The 23387-nt window shown below is 40.1% G+C and overlaps 1 protein-coding gene across 5 annotated transcripts in view; it reads left to right on the top strand.

Annotated features, from left to right (window-relative positions):
• The first annotated feature begins 9071 nt into the window (after window positions 1-9071).
• ATP11A (ATPase phospholipid transporting 11A) overlaps window positions 9072-23387 on the top strand; it is a 234538-nt gene continuing 220222 nt past the window's right edge. For 4 of the 5 annotated variants that reach the window (XR_013483324.1, XR_013483325.1, XM_020965229.2 and 1 more), the window contains exon 1: window positions 9072-10239. Coding sequence is in view for 3 of the 5 variants with exons in the window: in XM_020965229.2 (XP_020820888.1) it covers window positions 10189-10239 (51 nt within the window). In the remaining 2 variants the exon portion in view is untranslated. The remainder of the gene's footprint in view (window positions 10240-23387) is intronic. The other variant, XM_020965225.2, reaches the window with a different exon arrangement.

Here is a 23387-nt window from a genome sequence, read left to right on the forward strand (position 1 = left end):
TATGAATGTGATGGAATATTATTGTGCTATAAGAAATGACAAACAGAATTATTTCAGAAAAACCTGTGAAGACTCACATGAACTGATGCAATGGGAAGTGAGCAGAATCAGGAGAACATTGTACACAGTAAAAGTAGTATCGTACAATGATCAACTGTGAAGGATTTCACTATTTTCAGCAATACAAAGATACAAGACAATTCTGAAGGAAAAGTGCTATCTACCTCCAGAGAAAGAACTGATGGAATCTAAACGCAGATCGAAACATACTTTTTTTTAAACTTTCTTTTTCTTTCTTCTATGTGCTCTTTCACAACATGACTATTATGGGGGAAAAATAAAGGGATGCCTTTGTAAAAAAACAAAAAAAACCCCTACCCTTCCCAAATAGCTCATGAGCCCCCATCCAAAAACAACCAAAATACATATCAAAGTAAAATCATTTAATTAAATAGAATAGTGAGATTAAAACAAATAGAAAACTCTCTTCTCCTGTATACATTGCTACCAGTGGGAGTGGGAACATTTATAGCCTTTGAGGTTGCATCTTAGGTGAACATCTGCCTACTTGCTATGTTTCCTATAGAGCTGTTATGTCACCTTGTTAGTTTTTTCCTTTGCTGAACTATCACCTGCTGCTTCTCTAGTGACCTTCTGTTATTTGGTGCTTTTCCACTTAATTTCAGCTGTTACCTGGCTCCTTTCCTGATTCCTCATAGGGAATTCTCCTCCTCCTCCTCCTCCTCCTCCATCTTCTTCTTCTTCTTCTTCTTCTTCTTCTTCTTCTTCTTCTTCTTCTTCTTCTTCTTCTTCTTCTTCTTCTTCTTCTTCTTCCTCTTCTTCTTTCTTCTTCTTCTTCTTCCTCAGTTAGCATAGCAGAGAGTCCCTCAAATGAAATTTATCTTTTTTGAATACTTTGCTTCCCCTTCAGTGGCAACTCCTCCAGGTCTGCTTGGCATTTGGGTGAGTAAATACTTTCCAACTTGTATCATATTATACCCCTGGCTTATAGATTTAGGACCATATAGGTCATCCTGAACTTTATGTAGCCCCTTCAGAGGTGGGGTGGGGCTGGTGACCTTTGTCTTTCATTGTTATACCTACCCCCGAATCACTGCGCTCCCCCTTTATACATATAGTATTAATATGTCTTTATTGCCACAAAATTCAAAAGAGAATATAAATGAATTGTGTACCATCATTAGACTGAGATTTTAGATCCCCTATCATTTTTATTTTGTATGAAGAGTAGGAATAGTAGTGTATTAAAAAAATATATTTTCAACTCACAATGAGTAGGGGGCTCATATTTTTCTTAGTTTGTCTTTAATTCTAATGATGAGAGAACTTCAGGTTTTTTATTCTGATGAGCAACTGAAATTGAAAGCAATGTGATTACAGTGACAAAAACAGTGCTCCAATTTGACAAGGAGAGGTAAGTGTAAAAAGAAGGTAGAAAGAAGAGAGAAAGGGGGAAAAAAGATTTTGAGCCGATTTGTCTCTGATGTTTCCTCACTAAACAAAAAGTTTTAAAGAAGTGGAAAAGCCCAGAGCCAGAATAAGTTCTTACTAGGCTCATTTTGGGACAGACAAACCCCACAACATGAAACAGAAGAAAACATTTCCTGTGGCCTTATTCTCATAATGAATATTGTATTGTTTTAGGAAAACACTTGCAGTTCCTGACTCATTCCAGTGACTCATACCCAACCTGAAACTGAATACCTGAGGGAAGAAAAATTTTTAAAGATGGAAAAAGATGAGATGGACAGAGAAAAAGCAAGCATAAAACCTCTAGTCAAAGAAATCATTAGCATTTTCCACAGAAGCAAAAATAGTACATACAAAAATTTGGCCCATATGATGGATTCATGAGACAAATTGTCTTGTGTTTTTTTTCTTCTTTTTACTAATGAATTTTAAAAAATATATTTTGATTCATCACCATTTACATTTCCTGCTGTATCCCTCTTTGAGCCATCTCTTATAAAAATGGATTTTATAAAAAAAGAAATAAAAAAACCATTTGTAAAACTAGTTAATGTTAAAAAAGCTGATGTCACATGTAATATTACAACATATATTTAGTCTTTCTACTTTTGCAAAGGAGTTATTTCTAATTGTTTGAGTGGCAAAACTCTACCCAACATTGTAGTGTTTGAAGAATCAAACTCTGACAGTAGTTTAGGATTAAATATGTAGTGTTTGGGGCACCTAGGTGGCTCGGTGGATAGAGCACCTGCCCTGGAATAAGGAGGACCTGAGTTCAAATCCAGCCTCAGACACATAACACTTACTAGCTGTGTGACCCTGGGCAAGTCACTTAACCCCGTTGCCTAGCCAAAAATTTTTTTTTAAAAATCTTTAAAAAACAAAAAACCATGTAATGTTCAGATACTTGGGATTAAGAAACAGAATGAAGTGCCATTTGCTCCATCAGATTGGCACTTCTATAAAGCCTGTGTTTAGGGAATTTTTAAAAAGGAACTTAATTGCCCTTGCAAGCAAATTCCTTGCAAGAAGTAAAGAGTCAATGATTAGTCATAACATGTTTCACAAGAAATGATGTGATGAATTGTAGTCACCAGTAAAGTCAGTTAAGTTTTTGATTGACACACTGCATTGCATTAGAAATGAATCTTTGGTGAGCTGCATTTGATTTTCTTTACTGAAAACGCTTTATAAAATGTAATTCTTCTTTTTCATCATCATCATCTTCTTCTTCCCCACCATAATCCTTTACCATTTGCAAAATGCTTTCCTCACAATGACTCTATGAGGTAGGACAAGCAAGTATTTTTGTCCTAATTTTTTAGATAAGGAAAATGAAATTTGGAGAGGTTTAATGACTTTGCTTAGTAACACTGGTAGTAAATGTCCAAGTTAGGAGCAGAGTCCAAGTTTTTAAATTCCAAATTCCATGTTCTTTTTAGTACTTTTAGTTTAGTATCTGTTTAGTCCTTTTTAGTACTCAAAAGCTCTATGTTAGTGTAAAGCATCATCATCATCTATATATAGTATGTTTGATGCTATCAACTGGATTATAATTTCCTTATGAGGAAATTCTTCATATAGTACAAAGTTCTGCATACAGTTGGTATTCAAGAAATGGTGCTATATGGTTGACATCACCTAGAGAACTATTCTTCAGAAATATGATTCTAGTTACTTCAACTGCTCTTACTTAACCCATAAACTCACTCACAAATTTATATTTGCCATGTCGAAATGCTCTCCACTATAATATGGACTAGATTGCCTTTAGGAAATTATATAGTACTTTTGTACACCCAAAGCTTCTCCCTGAAGCTAAGGTATATCTTTTTAGAAAGCAACATTTTTCCTATGCCAAAGTCACTGAATACCAGTCTCTGGTATTTCAAACCATCCAAAGGGCAATGGAGAGGTATCCGATGAGTATATTACACCAGAATAGTTTAAGAACAAAGAATTGCACAAGAGAAATGGAATAAAGGATGCCTTCAGATGAATGATCAGAAAAGAGAATGAGCCAGTTATAGAATGAGATGGAGGATATTATAATGGATGGCCTGAGTGATCCATTGGTATCCACAGAACATGGAGGAAAGACCCAAGCACAATGGATGGCCCTACAGTGGAGGATTTATGGGAAAAAATGGACAAGAGTCACATGGGATTCATAGGGTATAGATGGGTCATGGAGAGAGTACCCACATTGATAAGATCAAAGATCCATAAAAAATCAAAGTATAATATGGACACAAAATACTTTTGTATAGGTTCTGAGAACCTATACAAATCTTGAGAAATGGCTGCATCATTCAATTTCACTCTGCTGGGAAAAATTTTTATATTTTACATAATTATACAAATGTGCAAATCTGAATACACTCAACCATTTCATGGGATTTATTATTCGCAGTAATTGAAATGTCACAATTTAAATTGGCAAAGAACTTCCCCACATATAACTCAATTAGTCAACAAACATTTACTTTAGCACCCACTTTGTTCCAGGCACTGTACTAGGGCCGGGTAAATAAATATAAGAATGAAATAGTTCCATCCCTAAAGGAGCTTAAATTTTCCTGGGGGTGGTGGTGGTGAAGCAATATGTTCACATATAAGTAAATACGGAATATATTGTGGGAAGTCAGCCATTGTGTTGAGTCAGTCTGGGGAACTCCAGTTGAAAACCTTGTTTATAACTTTGAGTAGATGGCGGGTGCTTAAGATGATGGTAAGCATGTTTACTTCTTCCATTTCCCCATAATACCTTAATGAGGGAGAGGCTAAGGTGATCCTATCTTCTCATAGATTATGTGGTCCAATCAAAAACTGAGGCCACATTAACCCCATCTCTTCCTTTGAAACTTGGATCAATTAAGACTGTCTTTCTACTATATGTAAATTGTTCACTCCTGCCAATAAAAAGCAGAACAGAGATTAAATCTGGCCAGTCCACCAAAGTGTGCTGCCTTAGTGTATTAATAAACTCCTTTTGTCTTACTTTTTGAGTTTGCCTCAATCGATTTGGGCAAGGCCCTAACCTGGGTTTCTTTTAAACAACATATGAAATAAACAAACAGAGATTTGGCTGGTTGGTGGCAGGACTTTGGATACTCACAATTTAGGGACTCCAGATAAGTTTCTGGAAGTCCAAGATTTCACAGTGCCTTGACTTCTTTCACTTCTTTATTCTTGTTCCACAAATAGCTGAGTGCACATTATATACAAAACAATTTGTTGGCAGTTCTGGAAGTTCAAATGAGCAAACCTCAGGGCATACATAGCTAGTGATAACCCACGCATACATCATAGAACCATAGATTATTATTAGTGAAAAAGAAAAACAGTTGGACTAGGAGTCAGGGAAACTAGATTCTTGACCCTTTCTATTGGGAGTTACCTATTTGGCTTTAGGGAAGGTACTGAACCTCTTTTACTTTCAATTCCACCATTTGTAAAATGGAATTCATATCATAGATAGAGAATTAGAAGGATATAGAGCTTATGAAGTCCATCTCCTTCATTTTTCATGCTTTTTAAAATTTTTCTTATCTCTTTTTAAAATTAGTTAATTTATTTGCAGTTTTCAACATTCACTTCCACAAGCTTTTGAGTTTTAAATTTTCTCCATCTCCCTACCTTCCCCCCTCCCCAAGACGGCATGCAGTCTGATATAGATTCTACATATACATTCATATTAAACATATTTTTATATTAGTCATGTTGTAAAGAAGAATTAGAATGAACGGGAGGAACCACAAGAAAGAAGAAACAAAACAAACAAAAAAAAGAGAGCAAATAGTATGCTTCCATCTGCATTCAGACTCCATAATTCTTTCTACGGATGTGGATAGCATTTTCCATCATGAGTCTTTTGGCATTGTCTTAGATCCTTGAATTGTTGAGAAGAGCTAAGCCTATCAAAGTCAGTCATCACACAATGTGGCTGTTACTGTGTACATCTCCTTCATTTAACAGCTGAAAGAACTCAGGCCCAGAGAAGTTAAATAATTTCCTCAAGATCACAATAGTAGCTCATAGAGTGGGATTTGAGCCCAAGTCCTCTGATTCCAAGTCTAGTGCCTCTGCTATCTCATATAGTTGTTGTAAGTATCAATAAATCAATAAATAATAACATATAAAAGAAGTATACATATGTAATAATCAAGAAATGCTTTTTGAACATATATCTTGCCAATGATGCAGATGTAGAGTAGAGGATACAAGATTATCCTTAGAACAAGAAAGAACTGCTTTCAAGTTTTGCCTCTGACTCCTGTGATATGAGTGACCCTGGGAAAATTACTTACCCTCTTGCCACAGGCAACTCTCTAATACTATGTTACGGTATATAAGCTGCACTGGCAGAGTCTCCACTCCTATAGTTCATTAGAGGATGAAATCTTATATCCAGATTTTTTTAAAAATCATACATACGGGCAGCTTGGTGGTGCAGTAGATAGAGCTCTGGCCTTGGAATCAGGAGGACCGGAGTTCAAATCTAACCTCAGCCCAGACAGGTGACACTAGCTGTGTGACCCTGGGCAAGTCACTTAACCCCATTGCCTCACCAAAAAAGAAAAAAAAATATCATACATACAAAAGAGGTAAATTTCATGCTCTGTATACAATTTAGATGAAGAGACAGAAACATACACATAAATATTTAATAAGGCAAAATATGAAAGGCAATGTAGTATAGTGGAGTTTGGAGTAAGAGTTAATCAAGAGACCTGACTTTGAAAGAAAATTTTTATTATTATTTTCATTTTATCAGCTTCTGCTATTAGTAAAGATGATGTATGTAAATAGCTTTGCAAACTCAGTTCTATATAAATATGAGCTATAATTGATGATGTGTTTGATGCTGGTAGTTTTTATACAGACAATTCAGAGATGAAAGAATTATTCTGTTATACAGTAGAAGAGGGTATGTTCTCATAGAATGCACGGAAAGAATCACAAGATTTAGATTAGATTAGTACTCCCTTTGCCACTAGCTAGCTATAACCTTGGGCAAGTTCCTGGGCTACAGCTGTCATAACTGTAAAGTGAAGGAGACACACTAAATAATCTCTAGGGCCTCTTTCAGATCTAAAATTCAATGATTTAGACGGGCAATAATTTAGACAGGGACTCAAGTTTGTCTTTGGCAAGTGTAGACAAGTTTGCTGGGAGGATGTTTAAAATACTTTAGCTAATTAACCCTTTTCACAAACTCAAAAGGCAGCACCTATTTAGCCATAATTGATGCTAATTATAATTCTTTCTTATTTATTCCTTAAAGCAAGTTTCTACACTAACCTCCTAATAAGCAATAAAGCTAGTTTTGAGTAATCCATTCCTGAAAGTAATAAAATTGAACTTCTGCTAAAAAGCAAAATCAACTAACAGACTTCTCATTAATTCAGATTCACCTTTCCCAAAATTAGTAAGATTTTTTCAGTACTGTTAAGATGGAGTACAGCAAAGCACAAAATAAGCATTCAACAACAGCTTTGCGGGAATTATTTGCCATCCTGCTGTTAAGCATTTCAGAAATTGAAGGTATTTAAAAAGCAAACAAACAAAAACCAAATGCAATGTTCTCTCTTTGTCTCATGTTTCACAAATGACCATCAAGAAGATCTAAAAGAATTTTTTTTTGACAAATCAAGATTGAATTGTGGTGGGTAATTAAGGGGAGGCTGTGCACTCTGACTTTAGCCACTGAAATCAGAACTGAAGGCTTCAAGTCATCCTACTTTATAGAGTAGTTCTAGAGCTATAAGGTATAGTAGGGATCATTTAGAACAACCTCTTCCTTTTTAACAGAGGAGGAAACTGAGACCCAAAGATACACTTAAAGGCACAGCTGGGAACAGGGTCCAGGCAGCATGATTTCCCAGTCAGTGTTCCTTCATATAGCAGACTTTTTCTTTTTCTCTTTATAAATTGTACACGCCAGGAGCTGAAAAGAACGTAAAATCCAGGGAAATCTTCCCGCCTTTCCTCTCTTCTCTTCCCAAACTCACACAGCCCTGCATTCCTGGGGGACCTGTTTCCAGAACCATATGGATGATTTTTTTTTGTCCACTACTTGGGTCTTCGCCATCTAGTGGCTTGCCTCTTGGGTTGGAGGGCTGGCTTATATACTGATTGAGTGTCCACCTAATTGGGGGGATGTGGGGTGGGAGGGATTAGCTTAGGTATTGAGGGGAAGAGTTGAAGTCTGGTAAAGGATTTATTCTTAACCTCTCCTTTCTTAACCGTCCCCCCCTCCCCCGCTCCCGCCCTCCCTCCCCGCTTCCCCTCCCCTGAGAGCGTAATGGAAAGTATTTCCAGAGGCCTGGTGGTGAGGGCTAAGTAAGGGATTCCAGGTAATCAGTTTGGGTCTCTGGGATACAAATCAGCCACATGCTTGTTCTGGGTCAAGAAATTTGGCTTCTTATTCGTAGGCTACTGCTAATCAGCAATATCACTTTGTGCCAGTCACTTTACGAACAGAACTGCTTCTGTTTCCCCATCTGTGAAGTGGGAGGGACTGGTGTTTGGCCTTGATCTTTCTCCAAATACTCCAAAGCGCGAAATTTCCGTACCCATGGTGTTTACCACTGCATAGCCCTCCTGGACCAAACAATCCCCCTCACGGAGGAACAGGGAGCAGAAAAGCCCGGGGCCGTTAGCGTCTCTCTTCTCCCGGGTTCCTATTAGCTGCGGCAGCTTTGTTCCTTCCCTCCAACCCCCTTAGCCTGAGGACTGCAGACTGCAGGGGCAACCCAGAAACTGAACCACCAGGCTGGGATCCCAGGCAACGCGTCCCCTTTGCTGTTTCCCGGATCTCAGTAGCCTTAGCGAGTTCCATTGCCCCCGCTGCCCGCTACGCTTATGCTGTGAAATCGCCTTAGATGCAATCACAGACTGTGGGGCGATTGGGGAGAGCGCTCTGCTGGGAGGTAGCTCGGGGGTGGGGGCATATGAAGAGGCGATAGAGCCCCTGCAACAGCATCAGCACCCGCAACGTCCTATGCCTGCGCACCTGGGGATTGATTCCTTCTCCATCCCCTGGCACACAGGCTACTTGACCTTAGGTGTACAGTTTTTCCTCTTTCTTCCTCGATTCAACCTTATTTCCCTTAGGGGAGGTGGATAGGGAATAAAAGTGTTCCGGTTCTATGGTTGTTGTTCATAAGGAGAAGAAACGACAGACGCCACAGTTAACAAGAGAAGCCTGCATCTCTCATTCTACTCGTGGGCGAGCTCAGATGCTCCCGTAAGCTTTCACCCAGAAAACAGTCATAGAAGGGTGTGTACACTCAGGACCACTTCTGTTGTAAACTAAGACGCTCACAAAGTGTAATGTGTACAAGAACTTCCAAACAAACTAAAAACCTCTCTCAGCTTTCTCCCTTCCAATCCCATCCTTCTCACTCATGCCCCAGGCTTCTAGTAAAAGCAATCGGGAGAGGGCGGGGGAGAACCGAGGCTGTCTAGTTCTCCTGGGTTGGCCAGGCTCTCCAAGCTCACTTGGGCCTGTTGCCTTCCCTAGTTAAGGCTCTGCGCCTCTTCTGTGGCCTCGCAGGGCCCGGGGTTGCGCTGGGGCTCGCAGCCCTCGCTTCTCTCCTGCTCGTCCACTCAGCCTCACCATTCCAAAGCGGAAACTCTCCAGTTTCCGTGTGAATTCATAGAAGAGGCTGTGGGGGAGGGCAGGAAGGCATTGGGCAAAACTACTGGGAATTTCTGCTTCTGGGGTAGCGGTGGAAGGACTGCGAAATGAGGAGGAACCCAGGAGAAAAAGGGGAGATCTGATCGACCGTGAACGCGCGCGCGCGCCTGGGTAGTCTCGGGGTGTGTGTGTGTGTGTCTGTCTGTCTGTCTACGTGTGTGTGTCTATGTGTTGGGGGGGCAGGGGGAGCTGGAGGAGGCGTGCAGCTTTGGGGCGCATGCTCACACGCGGGTCGTGACGTTCGCCGCCAGAATTGCCTGGGAAGGATCAAAGAGCCTGAGCTCTTGGAGGGGGAGGTGAGCGGAGAGCCCTGGCTGGGCTGAAGAGACAGAACCGATAGCCACCGCGAGCTCGGGAGGGAAAAGAGTCGAGCACCGACCCGGGTCGTCTGAGGCAGGAGAAGGAGACCCCTGCCTGCCTGCAGCCCTCCCAAGAGAAAAGCCGATTTCAGCCCTGGGAGGGTGAGGGGGTGGCAAGAGAAAGCGAACGAGCCAACCACCAACAGCAAACCCACCTCCCCCCAACCCCACCAAAACCCTTCCTTCTCCCCGGGCTTCCCCACTCCGTGCAGTGCCCCGGGAGCAGCCAGGTGGCTGCGCTCCCCCAGGGCTTGGGACAGGGCCGGGGAGGAGGGCATGAGCTGGGAGGTGCCGCCCCCCGAGTGCCCCATGCGCCCCCCCGGTTGGCAGCCTGAGCTGCTGCGGGCGTGATTGAGGCGGGAGACCCGAGAGAAGAGCGAAGGAGGCAGGCGGGCGGCGAGGGAGCCCCGCGGAGCCTGACGACGGCGCAGCGGCAGCCTCGGCGGCCCCGGGCCGGGTGCATGCGCTCGCCTCCTAGCAGCCCCGGACACTAGGGTGGCCGCGAGACCGATGTAGAAGCAAGTCCATGGCCGTGCCAAGTGGGAGTCGGAAGAGATAAGGTGGCCCCGAGCTCAAGCTCGCCTAGGGGAGCTAGGAGCTGCGCCGGCGCGGGGGCTTCATCCGGCAGGTACCATGGCAGGAACCATGGACTGCAGCTTCATCCGGACTCTCATCAACCGATACGTGAGTACACGGCCCCGGCGGGGAGCCCCCCAGGCGGGAGGGGGAAAAGAAGGAGCGAATAAAAGTTCGGGGCTTGGTGAGCAGAGTGAGACACCTTTTGCATCCCTGAGCCCGGGACCCTATCTTTGCAGGGACTGAACCCTTTTCTTTGCAAAGGGGAAAGTGCTGTGGCCGAGTCTGCATCCTCGGGTGGAGGGAATGGGGCTGATCTCTGGTTGTTTTCCACCCTCCCTTCCTCATCTTAGGGCCCGGCCCAAGACCCGATTGTTTCGAACGGGGGATTGGGTAATCATGTGACTGGAGGCTGGCATCTTTGCCGGGCACTTTACCCCCGGACTCGGAATAAAGTAGGTTGTTGGGGAGGGGAGGGCCCCGTGATTAGGAAAAGGTTCCCCCCCCCAGTCTATTTCATTTTGGCCCGGGGTTCTTTCCATTCGTCTGGTTCATCTTGGCCAGGGGTTCTCTGCGCGGCCCCCCACTTCACTCGTCTATTTCTTCTTGGCCAGGGGTCCGTGACTAATATTTTGATCCCTTTCCTGCGACTTCTTTGCCTTTCTGTGCTCTCTGCAAACACTGCATCACGTCGGCCCCCTCTTGGTTTCTCCACTGCAACTAGTAGTTCTGATGTTTTAAAAAAAAAAAGAAAAAAAGAAAAAGAAGCCCTAAATATCTTTTCAGACGGAGAAGGGAATTCGGGGTATGGGTATGAACTCTTTGCAGGTGCATTCCCCGCTTGTGTAATGAACGCCCCCCCTCCCATAATAAACCTAATTAAACTGGGATTAGGGTGGAAGGAACAGTTTGAAAAAGGGGTTTTAGGTTCTGCTAAAAGACTTTATTTTCTGCTTGGAAATCTGGGACTTGGGGGTGGTGAAGGTGTTAAAATATAATTAAAGTGTAGTGATTTCAAAGAAACTAACAATGTTTCTTTTCTGATTCAGAAGGGCCGGTTTCTGTCTGAAAGTGAACCGATCAGATAAGAGGCCCCGTGGGTTCTCAGGTTCCTTTGGAATGCCACCAGCGGGAGAAGACTAGCAAGTCTGTTTCTATAGTGAACAAGTGGATGAGATGAGGAGAGGATGATTTTAGCTCATTTTTTAAAATGTTGGCTTTGCATTACTTCAAACCCGTAGGAAGATGCAAAATTTTTTGGTGCTTGTAGTAACTAATTTGAGCTAGAGCATAAGGGGAATGAGCCAACAGATCCTGAGGACAATCGTCCTTCCTACTGTATGTACATGGTCCATCATGTGTCTTTAAGTCTCATGACATACGCTGAAGTCAGAAAAATATGAGAAAAAACTAGGTAAAAGAGTGTTTTAATTTTTGTTTTCTTTTGTTTTCTGGAAGTAAGATGTACCTCTTTTAAAAGTGCAGGTATTGATTGAAGATAGTTTTTACCTTTAATTCTGGAAAAGTAGAAATCAGGGCCTGCCAGCTAATTTGTTTATTTTATGAATTCCTTTCAGAGTAGAATTACTTGTATCTTCATTGAATTCTATTAGAAAAAGAAAGTGATAAGAATGTCAGTAACTTAGAGCTAAAGAATCATGGGGTAATAGAAATGGAAGGGGTCTTTGAGATCATCTGGTTCCAGACTCACATTTGGCACACATGAGGCCCAGAGATAGGTAGGGGAATAATTCTTTAGAGGTCATGCAGGAAGTTACTGGCAGTTCTGGATGCCTGCTTTAAAAGTTCCAGTTGTACAAAAATAGCGGACAAATCATTTTGAAGGATGACTCTTATTACTCTAAGAAGGTGGTAATCTCACTGTACTCTTCACTGGTCATGCAACATTTAGAATGTCCTGTCCCACTCTGAGCCTGACATTTGGGAGGAATGTTGACAAACTGAAGTATTTCCAGGAAAATGTGGCCAGGATGATAGAGAAACCAGAAACCACAATAATAGTAATAGTGACAATGATAATAATAATGATAACTATACACTATAAAGGTTTGCATCCTACAGATGAAGAAATTGAAACACATAAGTTGTGACTTGTCCTTGATCATGCAACTAGTAAGTTATAGAAATGAGGGCTTCCTGACTCCTAGCCCAGCAGGATATCCATTACATCATATAAGGAAGAGAGGAGACTTTGGTGGGGAGGGGGTACATATGGGAACATGGTGTAGTAGTCTTTGAATATTTAGAGTTGGAAGGGACCCTAGAGGTCAAAATCTGATCCTTTTATTTTACAGATGAGGAAAGTAAGTCACAGAGAGGTTTAGTGACTTGCTCAATAATAACTGTTATGTGTAATAGGTTTTAAAGTCATCATGTACAAGACTATCTCCATCATCTTCTCTTTTTGGTAATCCTTGCTATTTCTCCTCTGAACTTAATTGTGTGTAATTTTATCTAGTTTCATGAAGAAGCTCCTTGTTATTTTGATGAATATTGCTTTAAATACATAAGTTAATTGGGTTGTCAAATGAAAGAGATGAAATATGGCCCTCAGAGGTAGAACTAGAATTAGTGAGTGGGAGTTACAGGGAAGAAGATTTCAGCACAACATAGGGAACGACTTTCTAAAAATGGCAAGTGCCCTCAAATGGAACAAGCTGTACTTGTGTATTGATTGGGTGGTAGTGAAGTAATGAGGTCCCCATCACTGGAAGTGTTTGATTAGAGAGGCTGAACAGGCACTAGAAAGAAGCTATAGACAGGCATTGTTACGTGGGTAAAGGTTAGACTAGATACCTTGTCTCTTCTAAATCTAGGATTCTACATGCTAATGATTAGTGGAGGCAGGAGGAGTGGTAGGGGCTGCATTTACCTCAAATATTCAAATGTGATATCATCCATTTGGGAGAGTCTACACCTGCCAGTCCTATGCAGCTCTTTTCTGGATCTTCCCATAAATTTATTGTGGGAGTCTGCCTGGTGTGTTGGAGGCCTTGTTCAGTTTCTCCTGTAGGAAAGAGGATGTTGGAGCTGTCGATCTGTCTATCTGTTAGCCCTCACTCTTGTCATCTCCTTTTTATCACGTTTCCTTGATAAAGTCCTTTACTCCAGTTCTTCTGAGTTCTTTTTTATTATATGTTCCAGTCTTCTTACTTTCACTATGCTTCTCTTTTGCCCTCATTTTTAATTCTGATGTATTCCAAATATGAAAGTCATTTAGCAACAGAAATTGTTTTTTTAAGCAGTAAATGATTTGTGACACCTGTTGCTATGTACCCATTGGATATATAATACTATTTCTCATATACACTAATTAAATACATAATAAATAATTGGATATCTATATGGCAGTTAGTAGACTGAGAGAGATCAGAAATGCCAGCCCTGGCAGTGCTATTGGTTTTCTTTTGGGCAAGTCAATTAACTTCTCTAAAATGAAGGTGTTGGATCCCTGGGATCATGATACGAAGTTTAAGAAGCCCTGGACTAGAGGATCTTCAAAGGAGCCTTCTAATGCTAAAACTTTATTTATTCATTCATTCATTCATTCATTCATTCATTCATTCATTCATTCATTCATTCATTCATTTATTTCTGCTAGGCAATGTTAAGTCACTTGCCCAGGGTCACACAGCTAGTAAGTGTTGTGTGTCTGAGGCAGGATTTGAACTCAGGTCCTCCTTACTCCAGGGCCGGTGCTCTATCCACTTTGCCACTTAGCTGCCATACTAATATTTTATTATTGAATTGAGATTTGGTTTGTGTGAAATAATTCATGCCTGTCTACCTGTTGGATCCAAAGTAGATGGTTTTTTTCCCCCTCTCCATCATTGTATGTTGCCTCATAGCCCCCACACTGCTTATTCGGTGTCTCTTATCTTTCTAACTTATTTCTCATTTTTTAAAAAAATGAAGATATATATTATCTTCTTGTATTTCTCTTATCTTTCTTGGCTTCACTCTTATCAGGACTACAGTTGTTTTTGTTTGTTTTGTTTTGTTTTATGCTGTCAACCTTAGCCTGTGGGTGAATTTTTATGTGATTTTCATTAGTTACAAGCATGGCTTTCCATGTAGTAGTAAATTTTATGAAATTAAGCTTTTTGATCAGATACTTAGGGTACAGGAGATAACAGCTAAGGTCCAAAGAACATCCATGGAGTCATAGAATCTTAACTTTTTCCTGTGACTTCCATTCTGGTTTTATATATAAAAACATTTTAGAGCATTCATTTATTACTTTTACTATACTAAGCTAATATGACTTGTTTCAAAAATTGTCAGGTAACTATTTTCCTGTAGTTATTACGTATCTAAACAAAGTTGAATTATTTGCTTATATTTAACTTTATTGTTTTCTGTAGGGCAAGGATTCATAATCTAGAGTCTGTGACTTTTTAAAACAAATTTTGATAATTGTATTTCAATATGACTTTTTTTATGTAATCATGTACCTTATTTAATTCATTTAAAGACCTTCTGAAAGAAAAGAGTCCATAGGTTTAATCAGACAGTCAGAGGGTGGGAATCTATTATGCAAAAAAACATGAAGAACTCCTACTCTTAGGGGCATACATAGATTTTAAAACCCTTCATCTCTTTTTATCCTTTTTCATAGTACAGGGTCTGGCAGGCTGGACCAAAGTAGAATGACTTTCAGTATGTTCCCAGTGATTCAGGGTGTCCCAAAAATCTTACAGGGCTAATCCAGATGACTTCTGGGACACCCAGCTGTCTTTTTGTGTAGCTAAATGCTGACCACCAGATTGACTGTAGGGTGGCAAATTTTTTTGGCCAAGAAGTTCCAGTGCAGGATGTGTCTGTCTTTTAGCTTTCATTCTTTTGACCTGAGAAGCCCACTTGCTTTGCAGGTCATTCAATTATGTCATTTCTTGCAGTCAAGTGATCTTTGGTGCTGTGTTGCAACTTGCTAATAATAATGCCTACTCAGAATATGCCACTGTAATGGAAAAATTTTTGGGTGTTTACTTTTGGAATTTCTGGTTTTTGGAAAATCAATTGAGTAAAACTTTATAGTTTACTACTAGTTTGCTTTTGAAAAATCAGATCAATAAAACTTTAGTTTACTACTAGTCTTTTAAGTTGTCAGACATAGCAACATGGAATAAAAAATAATTACTAACCTCGTAATGCATGATGGATCTAGAAAGATGCAGCTGAATGATGTAGTATCTAAGAGTTAGAAAGACCTGAGTTCAATTTCTGCCTCAGATGCTACCTAGGTGACCCTGGATAAGTCTCTTAACACTTCTTTGCCTTCCATTTGCACAACTGTAAATCAAGGATATTGGACTTAATGGTCTCTTAGGTCCCTTCTGGATTAAGTATTTACCAAAATAATGTTTTTGGGAAACACTGCTATCTGGTTTTTCCTTCTTGGTAATCCAGATGGTCATTATAAATGAGAGACACTACTGTTAATCAAATATGTTATGCTTTAGGTCTTTTTTTAAAAGAAAATTTATTAATAAGATTGTGGATGAACAAATCTATGTGTATGTGGGCTTTTGTATCTAAAAGTAGTACATACTGTGTGTGCCCATAAAAGTATGCTGGCCTACATAGAATCATTTTTGTATATTCGTGCTATTCTCATAACATTTGTGTGAAGGAGCTGGGGAGCTTGTGCTCCCTCCCTTTTATAGACCTTGTGGGAGAGAAGGAGGCTATAGAATCAGGTAGTTAATCCAGGGATAAGCAGTTTGTAGTGTTTTTTTTTAAACCATGAGCTGGCTTATATCACCCTTACCTGTGCTGTTCAGTCATTGTTGGCTATTGAGGGACACTAACTGGTTAGAGACTGGAGAAAATGAGCAGATATCAGATCAGTTAGTGCAGGACACAAGTGCCTAGATTAGTGGAGTTAGGGTGAGATGAGTCTAATTTAGAAAAAGGCAGGTGGATCAGTGAATGAGAAAAAAAAAGCATTCATTAAATGTTTACTATGTCCAAAGATACCAATAGTAGAAAAGCCTGTGCTGTTGAGGAGTTCACATTCCAATGGGAGAGACGGCACATGGAGTTTTAGCTGCAAGTCAGATGGAAAGGTGGCATGATTCTTATGGTACAAGGAATGCATCTTTTTTAGTTTCATTTCCATTGATTAAAAAAAAAGTATCTGTTTCTGATGTTAAACCATTCAACAGTGCCCCAAGGGCTTTGGGGTAAAAGCTTTATTCAGTTTTGACTGTTATAGTATTAGGGGACATCTGGACTCATCTCTGAAAGGATTGCTCCCCTGGAGCTATAGGGACTGGGCTAGAAGTAGAATTGATGGTCTAGCAAGCTCTGCTATTTATGGGGCTCTCGGCCTTATGTGACTGTTGCTGGTACTTGGTCAGCAGTTAGTGATGGTGGTGGCAGAGATGGAAGGTCCATTCTCCACAAGGGCTGTTTCATTTGATGGCTTTAGGGGCAGATTGGAAGAAGAACTGGTTGTCTTGGGGTGGGAGGAAGTGATATTCCCAGAGCAGTCAATTACAGGTGGTAGTTTAACCTGCCTGGCACATGCAACCCTCTTCTGTCAGTCAAGACTCTTTGCTGCTCCAACCACATTTGCATATCTGCCCCATTGGTAGCATCAGCGATGTCAGACCCCTACTCCTTAAGGGTTCCTCCCATTGATGTTGGCTACAGGGGACCTACGAGACTCGAAAGCAGGGCCAGAGGATTTAGAGTAAATGAGTGTGGTCAGAAAAAAGATAGATCAGGAGAAGAAACCAGCACTGGCTATGTTGGGTAGTGGGTTTGAAGTATGAATTCCTCTTAACTGAGCAAAGAGGAGAAAGACCTCCAACTTTTTAGACACAGAGATCAGGAGAAGCGATGACCTCCCCATTGAAATTTTTATCAGCCTCCCCTCCCCCACCCTACCAATTATTTTCATTTCCCTGAAAACACCACTAGATAGTTAAATAGTCTCATGACTTGACTTCTGACTGCTTCTTAGGCAGAATTAGCTTATTTACAATGGAGTCATAGTGGACATCACTAGAAAACACGTGAATAAGAAAGTCTTCTTGGAGAGGGGTAAAGGGGTAGGGGGTGATTTATGAATCTCTGTGTAATGACCCTGCCTGCCATTAGCCCTAGCACTCAGATATACTTTGAAGTTCTAAGTACTGAGTCTCAAGTCCAGCCCCCTGAGACCTACCAATGAATCAAGGCTAATAGGAGCCAAAAGTAGGAAACGAGGATGACTGAGCCACATTGCAGCTGGCTCTCTGCCTTGATCTGCACGTGATGTAGAGGGAAGGCTGTGCGTTGGAAAAGGGAGAATTGAGTTCAAATCTCAGTTCTGAAAGGGATTAGCTGTGTAACTTGGGGGAATTGTGTCATCCACTGAAGACTACTCATTTTCTTTCTGTGGAAAATAGGAAGTGGTAAATGTGCTATTACTTTATAGGGTTGTTGTGGAGAAAGCACTTTGCCATCTTTGAAGTGTTTCTAAAACTTGAGGTACTTTTGCTTGGCCATAGGAGCAAGTCTACACTGCAAAAGAGTGAGAGCCCATAACCACCTACACACCCCATTCCTCCCTTAATCTCTCCTTTCAAAAGTTGTAAGCACCAAAATCAATCTCTCTCTCTCTGCTCCGCCCCTTTTCCCCTCCCCTTCCCTCTCCCTCTTCTTCCCCCTCTCCCTCCCTCCCTTCTCTTTCACGTACCTCCAGCCCCATTTACTCTTAATCCCAGCATCTTTTCAAATGTAAGCACCAATAGAATCCCAAAGTACCTGCATAGTTTGCTTCTGGTGAGCGTCCTTGCTCTTGTCTGCCTGCCCAGCAGCCCGGGGATGGAAGATCAGGAGCATGTATGGCAGAATAGGGAAAGTTCTGAAAGGAGTATGCTTACCACTGCTGCCATGACCCAGGCCACCTAAGGATTAGAGCATTTTAACAGGTGTTTCTTGTCTTTCCAGTTTAGTACCAGATAGCCTGTCAATCAGTAAGTATTTATTAAGTGCCCACTGCATACCAGGCACTGTGCTAAGTGTTAGAGATGTGAGGACGAAGAATAAGATGATCCTTTTTCATAATAAGCTCGATGGGGGCCAAGCTGATAGAAAGTAAGATTTCGGGACCATTATTCACAAACATTTATGCAACCCATCTCACTGGTGAGCAGACTTTAGGAGAGCCTTGTCCTCTGTCCCCGTACATACTTTAAGGCTGTCCATGCTATTGCTGTAAGTGGAATTATGGAATTCTACTTGTAGTTACTCATGTACTTCAATGATTTGAGCATCTGTGATTTCTTTGGTTGATAATATTATGTTGTTGTGCCTCTATGACCAAGGAGAAGGTCGTTGGGAATTGTTATGGTCCCCAAATTTGCTGGCCTAGTGATAAGCCTCTTTTGGACTTAAGGAGACTGGTGTTTGGATAACATATACAATCCCTGGTTGGCTCTACTCACTACTTTTCCAGTTTTGGTGGGACCTGAAAAAAGCTTGCATTTCACTGAGAGAGCCTTTGAGAATCTAGGGTCCCTGCTGCTCCAAGATGGTTCATTGGAAGAGGAACTTAATGGAGGAAATATGCTCCAATAATAATAAAAATTAGCATTTATACAGTACCTTAATATTTGCAAAGTGCTTTACATTTGATTCTCACCACAACTCAATGAGGTAGGTGCTCTTATTATCCCCATTTTACAGATGAAGAAATTGAGCCTGAGAGAGGTTAAGTGACTTGCCCAGTGTCATGAGGCAGGATTTGAACTCAAGTCTTCCCATCTCCAAGTTTTAGACTTTATCTCTAGCTACAGAGAATTATGAAGGGGGAGATTTCAATCACTGATCATTTTGTTATAAGCATCTGTTTGGTCCAGAGTATCAGTAACAGTTATGCAGAATGGAAACTTTATTATTGATGATGTTAGTAAAGCCGGTAATTGTGTGTTAGTGATTTTTCCTTCATTATGCAGCATATTAAAAATGCTTCTTTTGCTCCCCTATTATTTCCTTTACTTTCTAGCTTTTCTAGCCATCAGTGATCAGAAACCTGGGAAAGCTGAAGGTTTCCTTGCTGACAATACGATTATTTGTTTTAGCAGTGCGTGTTGTTTGATAAATTGTTCTGCTGCAAAGGAAATCTATAAACATCTCTGGTGCCTGGAGAACTTCCAGCCCTGTTACATTAGAGTGCTTTTAAACCTTTTGAAAAGCTCAACAATTTAAATTCATCAGTTTCTACTTTTGTTTTCCTTTTCAGTTAGATAATAGGCTGGTAGTTTATGAGATCATTGTTGATCTGTGAGGTCATTATTTTAAAAACGTCATCTGTTTTGTTGAATTAGATTGGCTTTTTAATTAACAAAATTCATATTAGATTATAGTTTTGGAACTTCATTTCTCTTTCATATATTAGGTATGTAGCCTCCTTCTGATTCCATTTTTGCAGTCTATACTATCTGGTCATGTTACAGGTTGGACAACTTTATTATAGTATTCAGAATAATCAGGACCGATGGAAAAAGAATCCAGGGCTAAAACGTGGATATTGACCTATGACACAAAGTCTTGGGTTTGTATAGGACAGCGTTTAGTAAGCATTTGTTAAAACATTGACGTAGGCAGTTTATCAGGAAGTGAAATAAGCATCTTCCTGTTTCTGGGGACATATGTGTTTATATGCAACGTTTAAAAACAATGTGTGTTGGCGTACAATTTAACCTTTAAGGATACATACAACATTGAACTTGTTTATGTGGTTGGAGCTGTTTTATGTCTGTAAGGATCTAATGCTCTTAGTGGATGTTTACGTCATGCCTTGGGGTGGATTCCACAATCTAGAAAAAGATATATCGTTTGGCATATTCTGCAGTTTTGTAATTCTACAGTTAATCGAATTGCTAGAGAGGTGAACAGTGTGCTTGGTTCACAACTACATAAACCTACAGTTCAAGCCTTGCCAAAAAAAGCGTGACTACCAGATGATACAGTTCCAAAAGTTCATTTGTGAGCAGCTTTTTTGGAAATCAAGAGCACATTTTCCCATGGAAACTACATTATAAATGGTGGCAAAGTTCATAGGCTAGCCCATGAAAATCATCTCAGCCCATTTACATCTTATTGAAATACTATACATTTTATTAGGAAAAAGTAAAATAAAATAATACTGTACTATTAAGATAGTACATATTTAAACAACTGAAGACCCAAAATCGAGTAAGTGTTTTTTAATTTAGCTTGAATGGTAGAGAGTGAGAAAAGGCGGAATTTATTTGGAGGAGAAGAAGAAGGTAAAGAAAAAAAAGATGATTATATTAATGGCTTTAGAGATTGAGGCCAGTAGTTTTTATATCTAATTTCATTACAAAACTTAATGGTTTTCCTTTTACTTGTTATATACATTATGTCTAATGATTATACTGAATATGTGGTCTATGAGTATTCATATACATGATATATGGCATATCTACATACATACACACACACACACACACACACGCACGCACGCATGTACACATCTGTCTCTGTATTGATCTGATATAGTAGTGTTTCTTAGGGTAAGAAGGTTTTTTTGAGATTATCTAGTCCAGTCCCTTCAATTTACAGATGTGGAAAGTAAGGCCCAGAGAAGTTAAGCAGCTTGTTTGCAAGGTCATACAGCAAATTAGTAATGGAGCTAGGATTAGAACCAGGTTTCCTGACTCCAGATTCAGAACTTTTCCACTAAAATACATTGCTTCTTGGGCAGCATTTAAATTCTGTATAGTTTCTGTGTTAAGTTTTACCTGACTTGAATTCTTTGAAAATTGGTGATCAGAGCATGATATATGCATTTTAATTTTCTATTAATTAGGGTATTTGATTAACCAGGATGAAGAACTCACATAGTCCAGTATATTCAATTTATAGATCAGGAAACTGGAGCCTGGAGAAATTGTCGCCTCCCAACTACACACAACCAGTAAGTGGAAAAGAGAGATTTGAATCTGTCTTTTGGCTCTGAGGCCAAAGCTTTGCCATTTCTAGTAAGCCACATTGCTTCCCTCCAATGGAAGTTTTATTGTAGATGATTTTATTTTTAACATAGAAATCATTTACCATTTATTTCCCATGTAACCTGCAGCAGTTTTCTGGATGTGACATGGCATCATGGAAAGAGTCTTGAATTTGGAGTCATATAACGTGGTTTCAAATATTGACTGTGGTCTACCACTGTGATTTTAGGCAAATCAATTAATTTTTTGCTTCTAGTTTCTTCATCCAACTTGGGCTGAATCTCTAAGGTCCTTTCCATGTCTAAATCCCATGATACGTAGGGATCAGAAATGAAATGAACATTGATCACAACATTTCAGAGAAGCCTTTTCATTTAGAGTATATATAACTTTTCAGAAGCTAGAGTTTCATATCTGTTTGTGAGTATCTTACCTATTTTGTGTTGACAGGACAGAGCATTATTCTTCTTAATCTGCAAATGATCTGCATCAGGATTTGAAAGCTTTCTGAAAGCCAGGGTCTCTCAAATCTAAGAAAAGTCTTAAGTGATAACAGTGTAGGCTATTATTTTGTATTTATTTCAGGAATAAACAGTTTATTCCTATTCTAACCCTAGAAATATCCTTACATATTTTGGATGGGTTTTGGCTTCCAAATGGAATTATGAGAGAAAATATTTAAAAAAAAAGGTAGATTCTTCAAAGTAGGAGATTGTGAACTTGACGTTGATTCTTGGCAAAATTTTAAAAGAACAAGATGATGTTATTTATGAATTGTCTCAGAATGTTTACCCTGCAGAAAGATTTAATACTTATTTAACTTTAAAAAAAATCACTTTGGGGAACTTTTCAAACTCATTTTATTTGTGTTCCTTTGGACTAGTTTAAAAAAAAGAGTCTGTGGTTGGATTCAAACTCTATTTGGAATTTTCTGTATGGCAAATTGAGGAGCATTTCTTTTTATAGTTCAACAAAGAGAGACAGAATGACTTAACCAGCCAACTCCTGGCAATTCTTAGTACCTCAGGCAACTTTCTAAGTCCATTAAATTGCTGAGAAGGTGTCAATCTGCTTTGCTAGAGGGAGTTCCTCCCTAGGAGCTTCTCACACTGAAGAAATCACAGGCTCAGTCCCTCAACCTCTTCCCCCTCTCTATCCTCTCTTCCTTTTGCTCTCTCTTCTTCTCTTTCTGTCACGCACGCAGCAGCACAAAAGGGTGGTTTATGATCACTCAGGGAAACCATTAAGATCAACGAAACCTATCATTGGTGCATTAAGAACAAGGCATGGCAGGCTAACCTAATTTTTATTTTGAAAGGGCTGCTAACTTGGTAGAATAGCAAAATGCTAGAAATATAATATGGGATTTTAGGAATATATTTGATGCTGTCTTGCAACTTATTCTTGTGGGAAGGATTCAGTAAGCTGGATTCCAAACTGATTATCTGCCTGACTCCAAAAAAGATGATGTCATTAATGAATTGATGTAAAACTAGAGGGGGCTGTGTGGTGGGGCATCACAAGGCTCTGTCCTTTCCTTGTTTCTGTTTTGTTGAATACTTTTTTTTTTATCAATTATCTAGATTAATTTATTGATGTGGTTGTCAAATTTACAAATGTGCCTTTCTGGGAGTGATAACATATTGAATGACAATATTGGCATCCAGAAAGATCTTGATGGGGGAGGACAGTATAAAAATGTTTTTATAAATGACATTTAGTAAGATACAGAGTATTTGGGTTTTTAAATTTACCACACAATTAAAGGATGGGGGAGAGACATGGTGAAATTGGATTGAAGGCTGTATACAGAGTAACAGTATTTTGTGACCCTCAGAAGTGTTCATGTATTCTTGGGTGGTAGCATGATTATACTGTTCAGAATGAGAGGCAGTGTGGCTAGGTGGGTAAAAGAGCTGACTTGGAGACCTTGGCTCAATCCATAACTCTGATGCATACCAGTTCTATGGTCATTGCTAAATCACTTAATGTCTTGGTGCTCCTAGCAGGGATCTAACACTATTAGATATCTGCGTTGCTGTAATCACCAGTTAGGCCTAAGAAAGTATATGGAAGGAAAGGGTGGGTGAACCTGTTTTCCTCTGACCTATTTAGACCATATCTGGAGTATCGTGGCCATTTCTGTGCGCTGTATTTTAGGAAAGACATTCATAACCCTTGCCTGCGTTCGGTTAGTGACGGAGGGTAAGGGGGAGAGAACTAGAAATCATGCAGGGTTGTTTGGAGGCACTGGGAATATTTAGC

The sequence above is a fragment of the Phascolarctos cinereus genome, unplaced genomic scaffold, assembly GCF_003287225.1.
Source record: "Phascolarctos cinereus isolate Bilbo 61053 unplaced genomic scaffold, phaCin_HiC Scaffold_7;HRSCAF=346, whole genome shotgun sequence".
Taxonomy (NCBI): domain Eukaryota; kingdom Metazoa; phylum Chordata; class Mammalia; order Diprotodontia; family Phascolarctidae; genus Phascolarctos; species Phascolarctos cinereus.